At 32.9% G+C, this 23,910-nt stretch overlaps 2 protein-coding genes and 1 long non-coding RNA gene across 4 annotated transcripts; 1 reads left to right on the top strand and 2 right to left on the bottom strand.

Moving 5' to 3' along the window:
- The first annotated feature begins 1,027 nt into the window (after nucleotides 1-1,027).
- LOC109812841 (putative membrane protein At3g27390) lies at nucleotides 1,028-8,921 on the top strand. Of its 2 annotated transcripts, none has more exons than XM_020376900.3 (11): nucleotides 1,028-1,139; nucleotides 1,236-1,673; nucleotides 2,415-2,523; nucleotides 2,626-2,821; nucleotides 2,908-3,044; nucleotides 4,237-4,525; nucleotides 6,754-6,860; nucleotides 6,945-7,083; nucleotides 7,211-7,406; nucleotides 7,572-7,812; nucleotides 8,488-8,921. In XM_020376900.3, exons 2-11 carry the CDS (start codon nucleotides 1,580-1,582, stop codon nucleotides 8,723-8,725), a joined length of 1,746 nt encoding a protein of 581 aa, XP_020232489.1. In that variant the 5' UTR covers nucleotides 1,028-1,139; nucleotides 1,236-1,579; the 3' UTR covers nucleotides 8,726-8,921. The 2 variants fall into 2 exon arrangements, with proteins under 2 accessions (XP_020232489.1, XP_020232488.1); XM_020376899.3 differs by having other exon boundaries at nucleotides 1,048-1,382; nucleotides 1,470-1,673.
- Nucleotides 8,922-9,234: 313 nt separating this feature from the next.
- LOC145956733 (uncharacterized) lies at nucleotides 9,235-23,666 on the bottom strand. Its single transcript, XR_014432974.1, has 3 exons — nucleotides 23,218-23,666; nucleotides 12,118-17,986; nucleotides 9,235-12,035 (listed from the first exon to the last, which is right to left on the bottom strand). It is a non-coding gene; the product is annotated as an uncharacterized LOC145956733 (long non-coding RNA).
- LOC109812857 (uncharacterized) lies at nucleotides 20,521-23,225 on the bottom strand. The gene has a single exon (XM_020376918.3). It carries the CDS (start codon nucleotides 23,111-23,113, stop codon nucleotides 20,804-20,806), a length of 2,310 nt encoding a protein of 769 aa, XP_020232507.1. The 5' UTR covers nucleotides 23,114-23,225; the 3' UTR covers nucleotides 20,521-20,803.
- Nucleotides 23,667-23,910: the final 244 nt, after the last annotated feature.

Genomic DNA, 23,910 nt, shown 5'->3' with positions numbered 1-23,910 from the left:
GTGTAACTTTACACTGACAATCAATCATATCTTTTAAAGTTGTTTATTTTATTATTATTTCATTAAATAAGCAACTGATATGACACTATTAAAAGATATGATTGGTTGCCAGTGTAAAAAAAACTTTATACTGACAGTATATAAGTGATTAACTCTTATAAAAATACATGTCATCACATGTTTACCTAAGATCCACGTATGCTTAAGTGGTCCAAGGCGCATGTAAGGTATTTAAAATCTTATATATATATATATATATATATATATATATGTGTGTGTGTGTGTGGTATTACAAAAGGTAGAAGTCCCACATTGGTTAATATTACCTTTGAAAATGGTTTATATATTAAGTTATGATATAGGCATACAAAAAGACTAGAAAAAGAGGAAAGGCTTGCACACAAGTAAATGGGCCAAGTGGGCTTCTCGTAGTGCAAATCAGATTCTGGTTCTTAAATTAAAAGTGTATAATACACAGATCAAATGTTAATCAACTGATATCAGGTCTAATCTTTAAACTTGAAAGTCTTAGATTCAAGTATTGACTTTGCAAGAATATTTAATTTTTAATATAATTTTTTTATTATTTAAAAATTTAAAAATAAAATAATCTAAAAATTATTTATAATTTTTATTATTTAAAAGTAAAACAATCTAAAAAATTTGTGTACACTATAAGTATAGATATAAATAAATAAATATATATATATATATAAAAGGAAAACACATTTATGTAATAGACTTATTTCACTAAATAAATAAATCTAAAAATTTAAATAAATAAATACAAATTATTTGATATTTAATTTCATTAATAATTCATATTTTTCATTAAATTTTAACTATTCGTTACGTTAAAACATTTTAATATATATATAAAAAAATTTAATTTTTAAAAAAAATTTAAAAATTATTTAATATTCTATTTCTTTAATTCAATCGAAAAATATTCGTAGAAACATTTGTTTTTATAATTGATTGTAAAGCAAGAATAAAATATGTGTATACGATATATCCAAGATATTAGAAGCAACAAGCCAACAAGTATCCTAGATAATAGAAGCAACCAGCCAACAAGCAAGGGAGAGGGGAATGATGGAGATGAATCAGAATATTAGGAGGATATGGCTAAGCATCATGTGATGCCTGATTCTTTTTATGTGATGTAAAGTACAAACTGCTTCATTCGTATTCTTATGATTTTTTTGACTTAACAAATCTATCTGCGGTGCCAGATAAGTCACATTCCACTTGTACCCTCTTCGACAAAGTTAAATTTTTTAACGTTATGAAGTTGGAGCAACCAACAAAATGGTGGTTAAGGAAGATTCACTTGCTTTTCTATTTCTGTGGCCATTATTAGGAGCAGAATAAAGGAAAAGGTTGATTTTTTATGCAAGTTATTAAAAAAGGCACTGTTTTTGGCTTATGGGTATTTAGTTGAAAGTTGAATTCTTTCGTATGAGCAGAGTGAAGGTTGAAGGGATAAAAAAGATGGTTTTTTTTCTACTTGAGGGCGGTGACTTGGGAACTTAAAGTATGATGAGTCTGTAGAGTTCTTTTGCAGAGATCTGAGAGAATGGAACCTCCTACGGGAATTTGTGCTTCTTTGTGGAGTTTCATACGCTTTCTTCCTTATTTCATCGGGCTTCTGCTTCTAGGGAGCATCAAAGGTGAGTGGCAATGGATCTGTTTGTGTTCTTCTGGGAAATTTTTTTTTTTTGGTTTAGTTGGGAATTTAGTGTTTGGTTTTTGTGGATTTCCCACTTTCCAATGCACGTTGAATCGAAATCCACTCTCCCAAATCTCGTACATTTAACAAAGGCAACGTCAATACAAACACACCTTAAGTTGAAGTTAGACATGAAGGGGATGATTTCTGAGAATGAAGTACTGAGGGACTACCTTTCCATATCTATTTATTGTTATTTATAATTTGTTAAAATTTCAGTGCTTTGCTGCGAAATTTATTCAACTTTCTTTTCCTAAACCAATGGTGAGGTGGTCGGGTGGAGCCTGGTGTGGGGTTTTACACGTGTTCCCTTGTGACCTATGTTTGTTGACAAATTATTCATTTTTATTAAATTAATTGCTGCCAAATGTCTAATATTATGAATTAGGGGAAATAATTGTTTGGCTTCGGATTAATCTTGTGGATTTGTTGATATGCACAAGGTGTAGTATCATAGAAACACAGTTTTGAAAGTGAAAAGAAGAAAGGAATATATTTGAATGATAGCCAACTATATTATAGTTTAAGGTCAATTTGGTCATATTTTGAGGCAACACTAAGGAATTTAAACAGTTTATGTTCTTGTATGTCAAGCTTACTATACTAGAGAACTAAGTGTAGGGTTTTGTGTGAGGAGTATGATTGTAAACCTTACCATTGCTCAAACTGCCAATCACTTCAGGAGTCCTTCTCTTCCCTTTGATATGCTTAATAGTGACAATTGGGAACACTGTGATCATACTCGGACTTTGGACAGCACATGTTGTTTGGACATATTACTGCGTTGTTAGGTGATTTCCTTGACTGCCACTCTTTCAAGTTTCTCCTCATTGTTCTATTCATGTATTATGAACTTGTAATTACTTTCTCATAGTGATTTTTCTAACGGACAGAGCTAAACAATTAGGACCTCTTCTGAAGATTGTTATCTGCCTATGTGTACTACCAGTGCTGTTGATTTCATGGCCGTTGGTTGGTATTCTTGGAAGTATTGTAGGTGGTGCAGCCTACGGATTTCTTTCACCAATATTTGCTACTTTTGAAGCTGTAGAGGAAGGAAAAGACGACAAGTTTTTCCACTGTTTTATTGTATGTTTCACTTTTAGTTGTTAAAATGCTTGTTACATCTGTTTTCTGCTCTTACCAATTACAGGAATTCTTTACATAATTGCCAGGATGGTACATGGAGTACTGTTGAAAAAAGCTGCATGGTTGTCAGGGATGTAAGAGATGTTTGTTTTCACTCATACTTCTCAGTTATGGATGACCTGCGACAAAAAGGACCTCCAAATGCTAAATACTATGAGATCAGGTTTTGTCATTGTATGCCTTACTATGTCTGTTTAGGTTTTATGTCGTTGCGTGAGGGTGTGTATTGGTGCAACGGTAGGGTTTATGTCTGGTGACCTGGATGTCACAGTTTCAAAACCTGGAAGCAATCTCTATGCTTGCCTGGGGTAAGGCTGTGTACACCTACCCTCCCTTGACCCTTAGTTGGATCATTTTGTAGATTCATCTTATGTCTTTAAAGAATTCCTTGGAATTTTTGTGTGTCCAGATCCAAATTTTATGTTCATAAAGATGTTTTTGAATGAAAGGGTCACTTAATAGTAATTTCTCCAATCATGTCTATCTGGAGTGATAGTGGTTAAGTTCTTTCTTTTGGTTCAAGGCTCCATTATTTTCCCCATTTGAGTTAGACTTTATGTAGATCACACTTTACACTTTTCAGCTTTTCAAAATTTAAACCTTAGTTGTGCAGTCTATATGTTATTGACTTGAATACCAGTTATTTTACTTTGAAATTATAGGAGCTGTGAGTTGTGAATGTTAAATTAAAAAAATATATATAAAAAAATGTCAATGTTACCTCAAGTCTGAGAAGGCAGAATGGTTTCACAGACTATAGATCAGTTTGACTTCCTGAATATTAGTTACTTTTGAAAACTCAACTCTTGAAATCACAGAGGGCACAACTCTTCTGTATTTAATACTTACTAAACTGTGTTGGTGAGGTTATTTTAATCTTGTATCATTTGCATGCCAAACTTATTATAGCAAGCTTTAGCATATTATAGAAAATATTGACAGAAGACACTGGTCTTGCACAGAATCTTAAAGAATGAGAATTTTTGGGTGAGATATCTTCTGGTTTTGGAGACATTTCAGTAAACAGTAGAAATTGAAGTAAAAAATAAATAAAAATTAATAACCAAAATGATTCTCTCAGATAATTGTTCTTCCAAATTTTGCCGTGTTTTTGGCTCAACCAACATATGGTGAACCAGGTAACACTAATTGTTTAACTATGTTCTCCTTTCTTATGCATTTTGTGTTAGTTGTATCTTTGGTGTTTTATAGATTCAACTGTACTTTGAAAGAAAACAAAATGATCTGAATTTCTGTTTTTTGGGAACATAAATCATAATATTCCAAATATGATGTTGTCAGATGCAGGACTTGTGCATTATAATTTATTTAGATTTTTTTCTGATTTAATGCAGGCTGCTTTATCTTCCTGGTGCTTTAATTGCTGCAGCTATTGGAATCATGGTTGATGGGCTAATTATATCATTTGTTGCCATATGCAAAGGCCCATACATGCTTTTTAAGGGGTGGCATAGATTGTTTCATGACCTCATTGGCCGCGAAGGCCCTTTCCTGGAGACTATATGTGTACCCTTTGCAGGTCTTGCTATCCTTCTGTGGCCACTGGCTGTTGCTGGTGCAGTTCTGGCATCAATGTTAGCAAGTTTCTTTCTTGGTGCCTATGCAGGGATTGTTGCTTATCAGGTCAGTCCCCATATCTTTTCACTCCCTATTTGTACCAAGCTACTACTGTTATTATGAACCTTGGTGTTTGGTGTCCAACTGTACCCTGAGAAAGATATGAACCTTGAGCAGTTGAGGTTTGCCATTCTCACGACACTAGCTGAGGGATAATGATCAGGAATGGAGTTGAAGGATAAAAGGGGGCTCAAGAAAGTTTATGAAAATTTGCACGAAACTAGCTGAGTCTATCAAAAAATAAGTTTTACAGCGAGTTACTTATTCTCTACCTTGAATATTAAGTTCATCCTATTATATGAGTTGACTTGCAACTTTGACATTTGACAATGTTGCAGTCAGACTAAAACTCCTATGTAGGATGAGAGGAAAGGTAGCTGTCTGTTTTGTGAAAGTAGGCTGGTACTGTCCAAGGATTCCTTTCAAATACCTACCATCTTCAAGGAGTTCCACACTAGAATGGGTGTACATTTATGGTATTCTAAAGTTACTAGGGGTAGTCACGAGGTTTACAGTGAGAGTAAAGCAAAATCAATTCAGCAATACAAAAAAGGACTGTAATCAGGTAGGAATCAAATTAAGGAAGCATCAACACTTGTCAACTTAGTGGACAGTTTTATTAAAACTAGATATAAGAGAGTTGCTCACATGCTGCATTGGAAAGGAGTGAAGGTTAATATAAAATTATGTTGCTTTCCTGTGACAACTGCCAAAGGAACACGTACTAAGCTCTTTCTCCTGGTGGTCTGTTGCAGCCTTTGCCAATAGTACAGCTATGCAGTAACATTTTGATAGAACCTGGACCAATAGGTTAGGTAAAGAAGAGAAAACAAGACTGCTTAACTGTTGATAATGAAGAATTAAGGAAACAACGTAGCCCAGGTAATTTGAGGAACTTGTAGCCTCCCAAACAATTCAGAATACTTCTCTACCCTCTCTAATTATATCTCTTATGTATATAGTTTTCTGTCTTCCTTCCCCAACCCTAATTATTGTAAGGCTTAAATACATTTTTAGTTTCTGTAAAATGAGTTACTTTTGATTTTGATCCCTATAAAAAAAATTGTTTTTCATCCCTTTAAAATTGAAATTGTTGTTTTTAGTCCTTAGTATTTTGTGATCCTTGTTAACTACTTTTGTGTATATCATACGGTCCAATGATCATTCCTAGTGACACTCATAACTATATTTGATACTATGTTAGTATGTAACACCTCTAATAACAGTAAAGATAAAGATAACGATAGACTAATAACAGAAAAGATAATGATGGCCTAAGTCCTTTGCGCCTTCCTCCTCATGTAGACCTGCCAAACAGGGGGCACACCTATCAATAACACCCCATGCCTTCCTCAGTATGCATCTTGTCCTCAGATGCTCATTTGGTCTTCCATGTTTCATTGTTAAAGATGTTAGTAGCTATAATTGTCGGCAGTCAACAATTACCTCCTGCAATTTCAGAGAACTGGGAGCTAAGAGTATATCTTTATTGTGATGCTGCAATTGAGAACAAGACATGATGGTAAAGGGGAGGTGATCATTTGCAAGATCCATCTGACTACGTTCCTTGGGATTTCACCTTGAGAACATGGTCAAAGTGCTGGCAGAGAATACCGTTATCCATTACTCAAGTATAGCATTAGGAGAAGCATGTGAGGAAGGAGAGATAGTGGGAAGAATATTGTTGTCATTTTGTAGTAACAGCATGTTTTTTAGTTGAAAGGAAGAGGGAGACATGACATGGGAATTTGTTACGGATGAGTGAGCTGAATGTAGTGGAAAGGCTGAGAGGTCGTATTAGTAAGCGTGTATTAACTCTTAGGTTGTGTTTGGATAAAAAATTTTAAAGTTTCAAAGAATTTGAAATTCTTGAAATTTGAATTATCTCGATTTAAATTTCTTTCATTTATTAAATGTTTTGTTTGGATAAATTAATTCAAATTCTTTAAATTTTGAATTCTTAGTTTGAATAAGTCAATTTAAATTCCTTAAATTTTGAATTCTTAGTTTAGATAGAGTGGTACAGAAATTACTTCTCCTTGATCTATCAGGCTTTTTCATTTTCTGATATAATTTCCTTTTGTACTGATATGCTTCTGTTATTTCAATCTATGACAGTAGAAGGGGATCCCTATGTGATTGTGTGAATAAAGTAAAATCTATTTCTATCCACATCTGGCTGCTGGGTTCCTAACTGTCTGTTTCACTGTGTTTATTTGTTCTTTGAAATGTAGGAGTCTTCTTTCTTTTTCGGCCTTTCATATGTTGTTGCTGCTTTGGCCATTTATGATGAATACAGCAATGATATTCTTGACATGCCAGAAGGAACATGTTTCCCTAGGTTTTTTTTCTGCTCCCATGTATTTATCACTGTAACTTGAAGTTAATGCTCTTATATTATTTTTACACATTTGATATCTGCTAGGCCTCAATATCAAAAAAAAGCTGATTCATCTCAAAGAACTTCTCATTCAAATTCCATCTCAAGACCAAGCTCCTTCCGGATGGCTCCTTCTCGCACATCTTCCATGAATAATAATATTGTCGAGTTGAAATCATTCGAGGTATTCTTCCAAGTATCTTGTGTCCAATGATGCATGACTTGAAATATCATCACCTTTATCTTCCTTGGATGTTCATGTTTTGCTGCTTGGATCTGTATTAAATGAATATTGTTCATGAATTGTATAGCTGTTGGATGGCTTATTCAAGGAATGTTGCCGTGTTGGAGAAAGAATGGTTTCTGAAGGTATAATTACAGGAAAAGACATAGAAGAAGCCAAATCTGGTAATGGAAATAGAGTTATTAGTATTGGTTTGCCAGCATATTGCTTATTCCACGGTCTCTTGCGCTCTGCCAAATTCAATTCCATGGGTATATTAATTAGTAAGTGCAACCCTTCAAGCAATTCTTGTTGTCTTTCCCCTTCCCTCACTCCTTTGTTATTTTTTTCTCTCTTTCCTCTAGGCTTCTATCACTTTTCCCTGCCCCTTTGTCATCTCTTTTTGAGATTATTTTCTTTTAAACATTTTGGTTACTACCTCAATGTAGGTGATGATACTGAACTAACTACCACAAACAGACCAAGGGAGATATTTTTTGAATGGTTCCTTAATCCCCTTTTGATCATGAAAGAGCAAATCAAAGCTGAGAATCTTTCTGCCTCAGAAGAGGACTACCTCGGCAAATTAGTTCTCTTAAGTGGTGATGCTGAGAGATTGAAAAAATCAAGCATTGGCCCTGCCCCTGAATCCGAGGTCAAACGTGCGGAACTTGATGCATTGGCTAGAAGGTACTTATAGAGCAAAGTTCGGTTAAAATTGAGTTTAAAGTGAAGTGATTTATGTTTGTAGCAAAAATTAATGCTAGTTTGGATAAATTCTAAACAAATACGTAAGTTAAACTCTTTGCATATGTTAAAATCAAACTTATGAACCTCAACTTTTTCAAGTACAACCTCATCTAACTTTTCCATTAACACCTATAACTTATAAGAGCTTTTATTGTATGTTAGGAATCAAATACTTATAAGTGTATATTTGGAAATTCATTTTCATGGTTCACGTCAATCCACCAAATATGTTAAAATCAAAATTATGAACCTCTACAAATACAAAAGTCACACTTTTTGCATATGTTAAAATCAAACTTAAGAACTTCAACTTTTTCAAATACTCCCTCATCTAACTTTTCCATAAACACCTATAAACTTATAAGGGCTTTTATTTATAAGTTAGGAATCAAATACTTATAAGTGTATGTTTAGAAATGTTTTTTTCATGTTCTCGTCGATCCATCAATCTTTTGCTTCTATGTGTTGCTGCATTGGAATGGGTGAACTTCCCATAGAAAGATATAAACTGGTTTGCAAAACACTATTATTATACAATTCTCAACAAAATACAAAAGTTAACTTTTTTTTAAGGTTTTCTGTCTCATTTTGTTTTCATTCTCTGATGATACACAGGCTGCAAGGGATCACCAAATCCATGTCAAGGTTCCCAACCTTCAAACGACGCTTAGATGATCTTGTAAAATCGTTATCCAATGATCTGACTGAGAAGCATGGAGGTCCAAGTCCAACAATGACCAGATCAAAGAGTGCCTTTGCTCGGTTGGTTACTTTTAAATCTTTCAAGGGTACAAGAACTAACGGGTCTGGTCAAGGGTCACAACATCATGTTGTAAGAGACATCGAAAATTAATGATAAGAATACCGTTATATATTTTTAACACCCCAAAAGAAAAATTATGTCGTAGATGTAATCTTCAGTCCATTTTGGATAGAAAATTGAAGTGTAATTGACAAATAAAATGTAATATCTCACCTTGTTATAAGCATATTTGAGAAAGACGTAGCCTCAGAAAAGATCAAGTTGTGGATCTCATGTTACATTTTCATTATGTCGACTTGCTATACTTCTCTCGAGATCAATGACTCTGATGGGAAACCTGCCTAGAATTGATCTGTTACCTTTAGCATTAATTGAAGTGCACATTTTCCCCAAGCTTGTTCAAGGTTTTTCTCTCCAAGATCAGGTGGTTCTCAAGGAGATTTTGTGTTTGCTTGAATTACAGTTTCACATGATTTTAAAATGCAACAAAAGGAGCATCCTAAAGAGTATTTATTTTAAGGTTAAAATAAAGAGTATTTATTTATAACCAAGGGAGCATCCTAAAGAGTATTTATTTTAATCTTTATAATTTCACTCATTTTATTGTTTTATACCTATAGTTTAAAATAGATATTTTTAATTTATATACTTACATTTTAATCTTTTTTAGTCTCTACTGTTAATTTTGTTTTGTAACAGCATTTTCGTGTGAGTAACATGAGTTTATTATTAAATCCATGTGACAGTGATTTATTTGGTTTTATGAACAATAATGTATCATTTAATGGTTTATTATGTATTTATCAATAATTTGATTGTTCAGTTGGATCACATTCAATTATGTAAATATTGACCATTCATAAAATCATATGGACTCTATTTTTTCTCTCTCTCAAACCATTAAATGATACATTATCATTTACAAAACTAAATATATCATCCTCATGTGAATTTAATCAGGACTAGTCCAAGGACAAAACTAACAAAATCCTTGTTTGGACCCCTTAAAAAATATTTTATATTAATATTTATATAATTTTTTAAGGCTCTATAACTTTAAAAGTTACTTACATTTTATTCCTATAGTTTAAAATAAACATTTTTAGTTTATATACTTACATTTTAATCCTTCTTAGTCTTTACTGTTAATTTTTTTTTGTAACGTCATTTTCATATAAGTAACACGAGTTTATTATTAAATCCATGTGACAATGATTTATTTGGTTTTATGGAATGTAATGCATCATTTAATGGTTTATTATGTATTCATCAATAATTTGATTGTTTAGGGACCACATTTAGTTATGTAAATAGTGACTATTCATAAAATCATATGGACTCTTCATTTTTTTTCTCTCAAATTATTAAATAACATCATCGTTTACAAAACTAAATATATCATCCTCACATGGATTTTATCATGACGACACCAACAAAATTCTCGTTTGGACCCCTTCAAAAATATATTTTATATTAATATTTATATAATTTTTTTAAGGTTCTATAATGACATTTTTTTAATATACTTTTTTCTATTTTATTTCCTAAGCAACTTCACCCCTATTTTATTTATCAAAATAACTCAATCACTATTTAAGGTGAGAAATCAGTTGAGGGGAAATTGATTTCTCACCTTTCAATTTCAGTTCCCTTCCCATTTTGTATATTATACCTGTTTGAGAAATCGGTTGTTGAGAAACTGATTTCTCAACAGGTTTTTTTATTTTTTATTTTTTATTTTCAATTTTTGTTAAACTTTTTAAATCTAAATTTTTTTATTTATTTAATAAATATAGATTAGTTAATATTTTGTATGAATTTAATAATTTTAATTTTGGTCAAAGATATAAATATTTTAATACTTTTGAATAATTCGGTTTTTTTTTTAATAAATATAGATATTTAAATAACTTTGATTATTGAATTTTTATAACAATATTATTTTATGAAATACTGTATGTTTAAATTCGTAGAAAAATATTTTTTTATAAATATCATTAAGAATGATTAATATTAATTCAAAATAATGTTAAATTTAAATTAACAATGTAGAATTGTAATTAATTTAAGTATTTGTTGTTAGCAATAATATCTTTCAAAAAAATATAAAGAATAATATATTTTTTAATAATGAAATTACATTTTAAAAATATAGAAAATTTAATATTATAATTTAGTAAATCATTTGTTAAAATTATAAATATGTAAAATTTAATTATTATTTTTATTTCCTTTAATTTGAGACATAGGAAATGAAATTATACTTTAATTGAGATGAATAATTTTAAAATATTTATCCCAACAAAATAGGAGATCCAATAAATAAGAATAACACAATCACAATCTACCAAATTACATAACAGCAAGCTAGTTTAATGATGTCTATGCCGACCAGTTCCACACCTTGGAGGTTGTCGATTCCTTATTGGGTTTCGACGACCAATGCGTGGTTGTTGTGGTTCAACTTGCTCCTCATCATGTCCTATATGAATAGTATCTGTGTCTGGATTCGATGAAACACTTCCACCGACCTCAGAGTGATAAGAAGAAAATGAAGAAAAATTCATGTTTTGCATGTAATCATATGTACTTTGTGGCTTGTGTACGTCGACGCCAAAAAGATTGCTCATGATGTCTTCTGTGGGAGTTGTTGTTGATGGTGGGGTGTACATGAATTGTTCATGGTGTGTATGAAATGGTGGATTCATTAAAAAAGATTGGGGATATTGTTCCACACTATAAGGTGGGTGGTTATCTCCAGTTACTGGGGTTTGTGATGGTATTAGATAATGTTGTTGAAATCCTATAGTTATTGGGAGTTGTGTACTAGAAGTGAATGCACCAAATGAAGAATATTGGCTACAAAGAAATAATTTTGAATTTTGAAACCATTGCAAATACTTAGGAGTGTGTTGGAGAGGCCCTTGAAGTGGTTGCCCAAAAACATGTTTGCATCTGTCTTTCCGAATAGAAATCCAATCTGCATGTTGTTCAGCCAAGTTGGTGTTGTTGTGTCCTCTCATGTCTATTTCGTGCATTTTATCAAAATTATGGGCTTCATTAATGAGGATTGGTTATCGTAAGCCAAATTGAAATTGGACTCTATCACTTTGATGTCATACTACAACTGCAAATGAAGTTAAAGCAGTACAAGAAGTCCATATTCTGGAATCCTTGTAAGCACATGTTGGCAATGAGGACTCAAATCCCCTATATGGCATCCACAGAAACTGGAAAAAGAAAAAGGTTTAGGGTATAAGTTAATTGAATAAAAGAGAGTATGTTTGAGAGAAGTTGACATCGTATTAACTCGTTATGATTCATGTTGTCATAGCTTAATCTGTAGCCAAGTAAGTCTCCATGAGGCGTGCTTGTAAATCTTAGCCCTCTTCCTGGCCATCTAAAAAAATTGTACATTGATAAAATTTTAGGTAGAATGTAGTTGTTCGATGTATTAAAGTGGTATATAAGTTAATTCATACCTCAATGCAAGCAGATATGTAATATCTCGTTCAACTCTTGGTTGGATGAAGGGCATGCGATACCAAGCCCAAGACTGCAAAAGCAAAGAACATCCACCCATTTTCTTTAACGATGGATAAATCGCCCTACACATTTCTCTATACAAATGTGCCAAACAAGTAGAACCCCAACTATATTGTCTTGCACGTTACAAGTCAACCAATAATGGTAAATACATTAAGTGAAGTCTGTTACCTGACTTGTCTGGCATAATTACATCACCAATCAACCCTAAGATATATGCCCTATAATGTTGGTGCAATTGTTGTTCAGTGGGTTCATCTGGTAGTGTAATTGTATGGTCTCTTAACCATTTTAGTTTTATGGTTGAGCCAATTAGGGCTTCCCTTTTCGAAGGTACGAATCCTAACAACTCATAACATAATTCTTACCAGTCAAAGAAAGTTGGTCCAATGACTGCTTTGTCGGCGATTCTCAAACCTAGTTGTAGTGCCACATCTTCCAAAGTGATCGTGCACTCACCAACTGGGAGGTGAAAAGTATGTGTCTCGGGTCTCCACCTCTCCACCAAAGACATTATCTGTTAAGTCAGACGAAGCAATTCCCAGCAAGATTTTGAACATGACAAATATAATGCATATTGTTATTTCTAACTTATATGTTAGTGTTTAAGATAAATATGAGAACAGATTGAAAAATGGAGTACGCATTTTTGCACATAGCATGTTTGGTTGAGATAAACGAAACATCAGACGAACTGATCAAGCATCAAGACTAAAACCTGGTCAAAAGCAAGATACAAGACAAAGCACACTAGCAGACGAAGTCTTGAAGTATCATATGAAAGGCCAAAACAAGCATCAAACAAGGCTAAGTCAAGAACAAGACAAAGTTGGAGCCTAATGGTCAACTAGACGAAGTTCAAAATATCAGACGATGGATAATCTAAGACGAAGCATCCTAGATGGAATTAAAAGTTTTCCATCTGCACAGCTGACCTGACGAAAAGAGAAGTCAAATCAGATGAAAGGAAAGGTCAAACCAGATGAAAGGAAAAGTCAAAGTCTAATTCATAGACGGAGACTCAAATTTCTAGACACAGATGAAGTATATTGAAATGCATTTGAAGTCCACTAGTCACAACGAGGAATATCATATATCGTCTCCATTCATAAGAAAAACACACGAAGTCATCCAAAAAAAAAATATGAAAAGAAAGAAGAAAAATAGAAGAGCGCGAATTCACAAGCAAAAGCTGCGAGTGTCAAAGCAAGTACACCTACTTTTCAAAAAAAGATAACGTCTTTGCAGCTACACTGACAGAAAGAGAAAAGAAATACCTAAGTTATGATTGAAGTCAAACATAAAAATAAACAAACTACGCAAAGGACTTCACGTAACTCAAATTTGGCAAGCAAACATTTAACGCAAGACCAAATGCATTAAATGAAAGATCTACATAGCCATGAACGAACTACTATCAGCACCAATGGGAAACTCCGTCTCAACGGACACATTCAAATTCAAACAACGGGCAGATTTATCACAAGGCTATAAATATCAAGACCTGAGAAGAGAAGAAATAGAGAAGTGAAGCAGCGAGAAAAGAAAACATTAAAACATTCTCATATCTCTTCCTATACAGTCTTGAATATCTGTGAAAAACTAAGATAGCTTATCTTAGTGAGTGTATAAATTACCCTATCCTCTCTACGAGAGTTACATACACACTCTAAACACATATCCTTGTAAAACTAAGGTTGAGTACCTTAGCGAGTGTAGAAACCATACTATCCTCTATGTGAGAGTTATACACACACTCAAAACCATTCATCTACTGTAAAGCCTGAAGAGGCTATTTGAAAGAATACTTGGAGAACCATAAGTGGTTTAAGAATACTAGCGTCGACAAGTGAAGTTGACGAATCAGGAGTGGTTGAGAATACTCGGGGAACCAGAAGTGGTTTAAGAATACTAATGTCAACGAGTGAAGTTGACGAACCAGAAGTGGTTGAGAATACTTGTAATTCGTTGTGATTAGTGGAACCCTTCAGTTGAAGGAGACTGGGCATAGCTCAGGTCGAGTGAACCAGTATAAAAACATTGTGCACTCTTTATTTCTTTTCAGACGAAATTTTATTTAACTATTATATCATTACAAATTTCGTCCACTTATTAAATCCTTTTTACAATAACCATTTCCAGATGAAAAATATATTTTTTCAACTCATTACTTAGAAAAATATTTTTACCAATAAGAAATTTCTTCTTCAAGCAGATGATAAATCATCAGACTGAAAAATCTTTTTCTGAGCCAACCGTGCATAGTTTCAAGTGTTCAAAGTAATATTTTCATTAGACAAAAAATAGTCTCGTTGCGAAACAATTTTAAAACTCTTTCGTTCACACACATTCAACCACCCCCCTTCTGTATGTTTTTCCGCTAACTTCATTATCAAAAAATCATCAATTTTAAAATTTCTGATTTTGGCAACTCGCCAAAGCCAGCAACCTCCAACAAGTGTTCAATTCTTGGGTCAGGTGCAGGCATAGAATGATAGTAAGATTGAATTACTTGACCACTTGTTGTCTGCAAATATGGTAGAATTGAAATGTTAGTAATGAATAATATTACTTGTAAACATTATGAAATATATATTAACTTACCATAAGATGAGTTTCATTTGACCTATGGAGGTGTTGTTTCCACAACACAGTTGAAGATGAAAAAGACATTCTTGAAGAACAATAGCAATAAAATTGAAGAATGTAATAGCTAAAGAGAATTGATCTTTTGTTGTGTGTTTAAGGTTAGAACGTATGTAGTGTATATATAGTGCAAAAAATTTGAGACAGTTAATATTATTGTGATGAATTAGTTTATTGTGTCAGGAATCAAATACTTTATGTAGAGTGTCATTGTCTTCGTGATAGAGTGTCAAGAATCCAAAGACTGTGCGCAGAGTGTCATCAATTGCTTTATCTCATTGCATCAGAAAGTTAATGCTTTATGTAGAGTGTCATTGTCTTTGTTCCAGAGCGTCAGGAATCCAAAGACTTTGTGCAGAGTGTCATCAATTGCTTTGTCCTAGAGCGTCAAAAATTTCATGCTTTATGAAGGGTGTCATTGCCTTGGTCCCAAAGTGTCAAGAATCCAATGACTTTACGTTTGTCCACATTAGCTTGCACGCACATCAGGAATCTAATGCTTTAGTCATGAGTGTCATTGATTCAGAGTACCATTGATTCATAGTGTCATTGATTCAGGGTGTCATTGATTTAGAGTGTCATTAATGCATGCGCGTTAGGAATCCAATACCTTTACTGATGAGTTTCATTGATAGAACCCTATCTCCACATTCTATTTAAATGAGACCATTCTTATTTTCAAATGTAGAGTGCAATTGATCCAAATATTCTTGTTTTCAAATTCAGATATACAAACTCTTTGTCTACTATAATGTATTCCTCTTCTTTTCGCGTGTTGGTCTTCTTCAATGGTGAAATCACTCAAACAAACAAAGGGGATACTTTTGTATCCTCTGACCTAATGTTTTTCTCAGTTACTCCACGTATCACACTTGATGCGTTGAAAGCCAAGATCCAAATAAGACTTAACTTACCACAACCACATTTAGTCAATCAACTTTACTTCTGATATCCACAAGTGATAGGTGAAGGAATGCTTAATTTTCAAGCTTTCAAGCTTACCGATGATGAAGATGTTCATGGTATGATTCAAATGGTTCGTAGCCATAAACTTTTTACTTCTGCTCAACTATATGCGGATCTCACACCAATAAATAACAACCCTCCACCTTCCTATCAAAACCAACATTTTCCTATGAAAACCAACCTTCTACCTATCAAAACCAACCTTTTTCCTATGAAACCAACCTTCTTCTTATCAAAATCAACCTTCATTATCCACACACAAGTTCTTTCACCCACCTAGTTTCTACCCTTTTCAAAGCACCTATGACTCACTATACCTGAATGATGATCCTTTACCACATGGATCCTTTACCAACCTCCTTACATTTGGAGTCCCACAAGAAGAAGAAGAAGAAGGAGTTCCTGAAGTTGGAGTTCCTAAAGAAGAAGTCGGTCCTTTTAGTAAGGGCAAAGATGATGTAAGACTCCAACGAGACGATGATAAGACGAACAAGATCTTAATCTACAACAGCCTCAACATGTAGGCACATCTTCAACCACATTCAATTTCCCATCACACATGCATAATGTTGATTTGCAAATAGATTTCGCCGACCCTGAGTATAGACATGCACTTGACCATGTTGATGTCAACTATGCTCCTAACACCCTGTTTCAAGGCATAACTTTCGACCCAAAGGAGGAAGTCCAACATGTTTTAAACGCATACCATATAAAGAAAGGTTTATATTATAGGGTGGAGAAATCGTCACCAACATTAATTGTTGCACGATGTGCTAACAATGGATGCGATTGGAGTTGTAGAGCAACTTTCATTAATAAAAGCCAAAAAATGGGAGGTTCGTAAGATATCAGATGAACATTCTTGTTCATCCCCTGTTATCACACAAGATCATGTCAACCTTGGCTATGTATATATTAGCAAAAATATTCTTGCATTGGTGGAGAGTGATCCATCAATTTCAATTCCAACAATAATAGCACGCATCAAAAGTGTTGAAGGGTACACAATCTCATATCGCAAAGCATGGATGGCAAAGCAAAAGGCAATTGAAGACTTACATGGAAATTGGGAACAATCTTACCATGATTTACCCAAGTTGCTCAATTCCATGACAATATTTCTTAATGGATTTGTTATTGAGAAGCAAACAAGGCCACTATACAACCAACAAGGTGAGATGGTTCATGATTATGTTCAATTCCATAGAGTATTTTGGATATTTAAACCTTGTATCAATGGGTTAAAATACTGTAAGCCCATTGTTCAAGTTGATGGCACATTCTTGTATGGAAAATACAAAGGAACTCTCCTCGTGGTCGTGGCTCAAGATGGTAACAACAAAATCTTTCCAATTGTCTTTGCCATTGTTGAGGGTGAAACAACAGATGCATGATTTTTCTTTCTACATTACCTAAAAAGATATGTTTTCCCTCAAGATGGCCTTTACTTAATTTCTGAAAGGCACGAGTCCACAAAAAATGTCTACGCTGGACAAGGAAGTGGTTGGACATCGGAAAATTCAGTGTATGTGTTTTCTATTCGTCATATTGTCCAAAATTTCATGAGGCATTTCAAGAATGCAAAAAGAAAAAAGATAATCATCAACATGGGTATGTAGGTTTTTTTTTTAATTTCAAACTTATCATTAATTATTTTTATGTTTGACCATATTTCAACAATACTATGACTGAGCCAAGATTCAATTACTACTACAACACACTGAGGAGAGAACCAGAAATCAAAGGTGTAATTGAATGACTCAACACTATACCAAAAGAACAATGGACTCTTGCATGGGATAGTGGCCAACGATGGGGACACATGACTACCAACTTGGCAGAGGCAATAAATTCCATTCTTAGAAAAACAAGAAACTTGCCAATTTCTACAATTATCATGTCGACTTATAAGAGACGTAATGCCTTATTCATCCAAAGAGGGAAAGAAGTCGATAAGGCTGGCCAAATTTATACTGAAATAATCAATAAAGTTATGAGAGATGTAGAATTAAAGGCTAATAGTCATCATGTCCTCGAATTTGATCGTTATAGTACATGTTTTCTAGTGCAAGAGACCATTAACCTAAGAGAAAGACGATCGATTGGAAATTTCACGGTTAGACTACATGACAAGTGGTGTGACTGCGAGAAATTCCAGAAGCTTCACATGTCATGCTCCCCATGTTGTGGCTGCATACATTAGATATACACATTATAGTATGTTTCAAATGTATATAATGAATTATTTGGTGAACTACCTAACAAATCTTATTAGCCGGATTGTGAAGAACTACAAATCATACCAAATTTGGAAAAGATTAGAAATAAAAAAGGTCGTATGAAGTCATCTAGAATACACACTTAAATGGATATAGTTGAACCAAGACAACCAAAAGGATGTTCTCTGTGCAGCCAAGAAAAAATGTCCTTATCGTCAAGGGAATTCAAGTCAACAAGCTTAAATTGACAGTTTTTTAAGGCCTACATCTAAATTTCGATTGATTTTGTTGTGTGTCTTTCACAAGTATCATGTTTGTAATTTTAATTTGTCTTTTCATTCCAACAATTTTGTACTCTTTTTTTTACCATTTCTAATATTTAATTAAATAATACTATCATTTATTTAATAACAAATATAATTATCTATAATTATTAATACAAAATCAATATATTAAATAAATTATACATATTTACAAACATAACAAATTAATTATTAAATTACATTATTCAATTTTTTATATTTTATAAATTTAATTTGAATAATAAAATCAATTTTAAAAAATTGAATATAAGTATAATATTGAAATTTTAAATTTATACATATTTCATAAAATAATTAAACTAAATATATATTTTTCGTATATAATATATTAATCTATAAAGTTTAATTTTTTACTTTTAACTAAATTAATTATTAATATATATATATATATATAACAAAAACAGTTTAATTATTTTATTAATTAAAAATATTGAAATTTTTATGTTTATTAAATATAATTTAAATATTTAAATTAATAAAAATATTAATATTTGTATATTTGACCAAAATTAAAATTATTAAATTCATACAAAATATTAACTTATCTATATTTATTTAATAAATTTAAAATATTTAAATTATAAAATATATTAAAAAACTTAATGAGAAAAAGAAAATAAAAATATATACATATTTAAAAAATTTTAAACAAAATATGTATTTTTTGTATAAAATATATTAATGTATTTAATTTAATTATTCAGTTTTAAATAAATTAGTTATTAAATATATGTATATATAACCAAAAAAGATTAATTGTTTTATTAAATTTTAATTATAAATTTATTAAAATATTTTTTAAATTTAAAAAGTTTAACAAAAATTGAAAACAAAAAAAAATTAAAAACAATTAAAAAAAAACCTATTGAGAAATCGGTTTCTCAACAACTGATTTCTCAAATAGATATGATATACAAAATGGGAAAGGGGCTGAAATTGAAAAGTGAGAAATCGGTTTCCCCCAACTGATTTCTCACCTTAAATAGTGATTGGGTTATACATACAAATATTTGTCATCTCACAAGAGTAAGAGTTATGATGAGAGAGGTAAAGCAGAATATGGAATAATGGTGTTGATGAATGAGATTCAAAACTTTATATAAGTGAAATTCAGAAGATTCATCGGTGAGAATTACTCAGTTATATTAAAATAGAGATGCTGTAAACAGAAGAAAAGGAGGTTTATTTTGGTAATGTATCAAGATTCAAGGCAAAGACTATATAGCTAAGGATCCAAGCATCTGGTTCTATGTGAAACTTATCAATAGGGAATATTAGGGCTTATTTGATTCCTTTCTCACTTATTTTTTTCGTTTTAAGAAAAATCTAAAACAATTTTACATTGGCTAATAATCAATTTCTAATTCAAAAATCTATTAGGTTTTGAAAATTATTTTTAAAATAAAAAACAAAAACAAAATGCTTACTCAAATCAAATGTTTCTGCTCATGTTCTCAGGAGATAAACTTTTAGAAAACAGAACTACGCTCGGGAACTTTCAAATGTGCTCAATAGACAACTTTTGAAAAAGAGAAAAATGTTTTTAAAAACAGTAAACAAACAAGTACTTATTCTTTTTTTTTTTTTGCTTGCAGTTCTTTGGGTTTGATTCTGTTCAACCATCCGTTTTCCTTTCCGATGGTTGGTTCCTAACAGATTGTAATCACCTAATGCAACTACTTCAAGAGATTTAAGAAGTATATGGATATAAAAGGAAAAGGAACATGGCAAGTAACTATTCTATGCAACAAAGTTAATTGAATATTTGGCTTCAAATTTGTTGCATCACCTTACCTTTTGGTTGTCCCAATAATCAGTAACACCAAAGAAGAAATAACAAAGAAACAAAATTAAAGATCTCAAGAGAATAACCCTTTCCCTATGTCCTGCCCAACTTTGTGCAATGTAAATCCAACCATAGCAAAAAAATGGCGAGGAGTTTCTCAAATATGTTTGACAGAAACAGACATAATTTGTACGGAAAATGATACTATATCCGCATCATGCATGGATTTGCAGCAATTAAAACATCAATATCTAAATAAATTTCAACAAATGTCAATTCAATCATACTGAGGACACAACCTACCATACAAAATTCATAAAATAAAAGAACAGATTTCATTCGGAATACAAAATAACACCAACAACAAATCTTTCCTTTTCATGAAGAAACGAATAATGGCAGCAATTGGAAAAACTGTCAAGATTAATATTATACTATACTTAAGAGGGACAAATTTCCATGTCCTTTCAAATATTTGAGCAGAATTTGAGCAATAATTCTAATGATAGTTCCGCAAAATGGGTTACATCTCTATTTTGCTAAGAAAAGTGGAAGAAAACATGACTGTGATTCTCTTACCTTCTTGGCTAAGGATACAAAAAATCTCAAGCTATGACAGAGCAGAATGTACAGAGGCTACAAAATATTTGACTATGCTAATTTCAATGTATTAAACTACTTATGGACTTTCTTGTGTCTGTGAGTGATAAATTTCACTTCTATCAAACGGTTTACTACTTCTCCTGGGAACACCAGCCAAGTTGTAGAATTCGGTCAATGTTTTTCTAATTTGCACTGTCTTCTTTTTATCAGCAGGGCGAGGTCCTAAAAGACCTAATTCAATGGTTGCACCGTTGGCCTGAGAGGATTGTACAACTGCATCATAAGCTTTTGTAGAGAGGGTAAGGCCTTCGTTCTTAGCTCTCGTATATAACTGATATGCCAGCCTTGGCTTTCCATCATTTGCAAGGGCCTCAATCAGCATTTCGTAAGTTATCTTATTGGGGGAGATGTTCTGAACTTTCATTCGGTGAAACCATTCATATGCTGCACTGCTCATACCATTCCGTGCACAACCGGTAATTATTGCATTGTATGTCACTACCGTTACCTCAATTCCTAGTGTTACCATCTCCTGAATGATGGCATCAACTCTATTAAAATTTCCCAGTGCAGTATAAATTGAAGCCAAGATTGTGTAGGCATAAGCATTTGGTTCAACCCCAACCTTGACCATATGGTCCCACACACGGAGCGCTTCATCATAGAGATTCCCCTTTTCAAGTGCACTCAATAAAGCCCCATATGATACTATAGTGGGTTTTTCACCATTTTCCACCATTCTCTTGAATATTTGCACAGCTGCAGTAGTTTCTGAAGCCTTGGAACAGGCCACAAGAACTGCATTCCATTCCTTACTTCCCGGTTTTAGGCCTTTATCCTCCATCTTGTTTAACAACCTAACACCCCATCTCCAAATTCCTTTTCTCTTGGCTGCACTGAGAAGAAAATTGAAGTGGGAAACTACCAGTTCATATGACAAGTTATTTGGTTTTGGTCCTTTGTCCAATAAATCTTCATATACCTCTAACGCTGCCCACCACTTCTTGGCTTTCCCCATCAACCAAATTGCATGGTTGCAGACAGACAAGCTGATCTTATCATACCTTCCTCTTATTCTATTGTACAGCTCTTTCACAACAATGTAGTGATCTTCACGGGTACAAGCCCACGAAAGCCGCTCAAGTTCAGCCTGCGTCAGCTGAATCCCAGCATTATCCATGTCAACAAGAAACTTCAACACATTGTTGCTTAAGTTATCACGACTGACAAGCCAACTGCGCATTACTTGATAGCAAACACGGATAGTGAACTTCTCAAGCTTCATGAATTCTTTCTCCCAATCTTCTCCGTCACCCTCTTTTCCTATTTCACCTTGACGATATTTTTCTCTAAACTCCACAAAGAAATTTAGAGCTCCATAGCCATCTTCCATTCTCCGATATGCCAACAAGGCTTGAGAATAGGATACCGGAGACGGGGTAAGGCCATTTTTCTGGATCTCCTCAAGCATATTGAGAGCTTTATCACACTCTCCTTTCTCAACATAAATTGCCATCAAGGTGTTGTATGTCACAACATTATAGGTGATTCCATCTTCAGCCATTTCATTGAGAATGGCCTCCATTTTCGCAAATTGTCCAGATTGTTTAACTACACCTAATAGACCATTATATATGAAAAGGTTAGGGCCAAAGATTCCATTCGTTTCTACCTTCCTCTTCTTCATCCAGTCAAAAAGAATCAATGCGGAATCCATTCTTTTCTCTTTACCAAAACCACTAATCACCGTTGAAAACACCTGGAGAGGCAAGTCCCCCTTGTCCTCAAGAATCTCCTCCACATCCTCCACTGTCTTCGCTGTCCGCAATCTCAAGGCAAGAGCTCTAACATCAACCTTACCATCACACTCCTCTTTGCCACCTTCCTTGCTACTGTGATCAGCATGCAATTTTTGTTCACAATCACTGTCCTGAACTTGATCCAAATTCAAAGAATTTACACTCTCTAACCCACAGCTAATCGATTCTTCGTTAGAATCCATCTTCTCCTTAACTAATTCATCATTAGAATCCATCTTCTCCCCAACCAATTCACTCTCAACACCTTCCTCCTCCAATGCCCACCCCAAGGGTGGAGCCAAGTCTCCAACATGACTCTTGTTTGGGTTCAAAATGATACCAAATTTGGGCCCAGAACATCCCAAAATAAACCCACATCTAAAATCCAATTTTGGGTGTCTAGAAAATACCACAGTTCCATACCCTCTTGAACACTGAAAAACACTAACTTTTGCACCACGAGAAACGGAAAAAACAAAACCCAGTTTCACCCTCCTTCTCCTGTTCAGATCAGTGACACCAGAAGGGCCTAAATCAAAGCGAGGGACCTCCCAGTGGTTAACTTTGAAGGGCCAAACGCTAATCATTTCTCAGAAATTTAGAAGCAAAAGAGGAAAACCAACTTTCAAACAATTGAAGTTCTAAGAAGTCGCAGGGATAATTGAGGAAGCAGCATGAGATGGGTTCTTACCTTTCACTGAGCCTCATTCGAATCAGTTGAAGAATGGTGACTAAGGGCAACTCGCTTTGTCCCAGCCATTCGTTTGCAGCGAATCAAATGGATAAAGATACACTGAGCATAAAAATAAAGTTTTAAAAATTATTAAATTGTATAAATAAATAGAGTAAATCGAAAAGAGTAAAAAGTGGGTGGGGATGACGAACAATTGTAACCATAAGTGTTCTTTTATTTATATAATGATAAGTGTGTAATTTTTAGTAATTATTATATTATTTAATAATTTTATTTTAAATATAAATTTTGTTGAATTATAATTTTATACCATCTTATATGTTTATATTAAATTTTATTAAAATTAAATAATAATTTAAAAATGATCAAAATGTTTATATTTTAATAAATTTTAAAATATATATATATATATATTATATCAATTCTATTCTATAAGAATGAAGTATCAAATCATTTTAGATTAATATAAAATTTTGTATATATGATCTAAAAGTAAGAAACTTTTACTCTAATGATAAATTTTAAAAAATTATATTTAATATAAAATTATTGAGTTGTATAATAGTTGATAAAAATTACATCAAGATCACTTAAACCCCTTCTCTCTCACACACACATATATAATTAGTAATTTAGTTAATAACATTAAATTTATCAATAACTTGGATTACTTTTCAAAAATTACCCTTA

The sequence above is a fragment of the Cajanus cajan genome, chromosome 4, assembly GCF_000230855.2.
Source record: "Cajanus cajan strain Asha chromosome 4, NIPB_CcT2T_4, whole genome shotgun sequence".
NCBI classification, from domain to species: Eukaryota; Viridiplantae; Streptophyta; class Magnoliopsida; order Fabales; family Fabaceae; genus Cajanus; species Cajanus cajan.
This window is presented reverse-complemented; position numbering and strand designations above follow the sequence as displayed.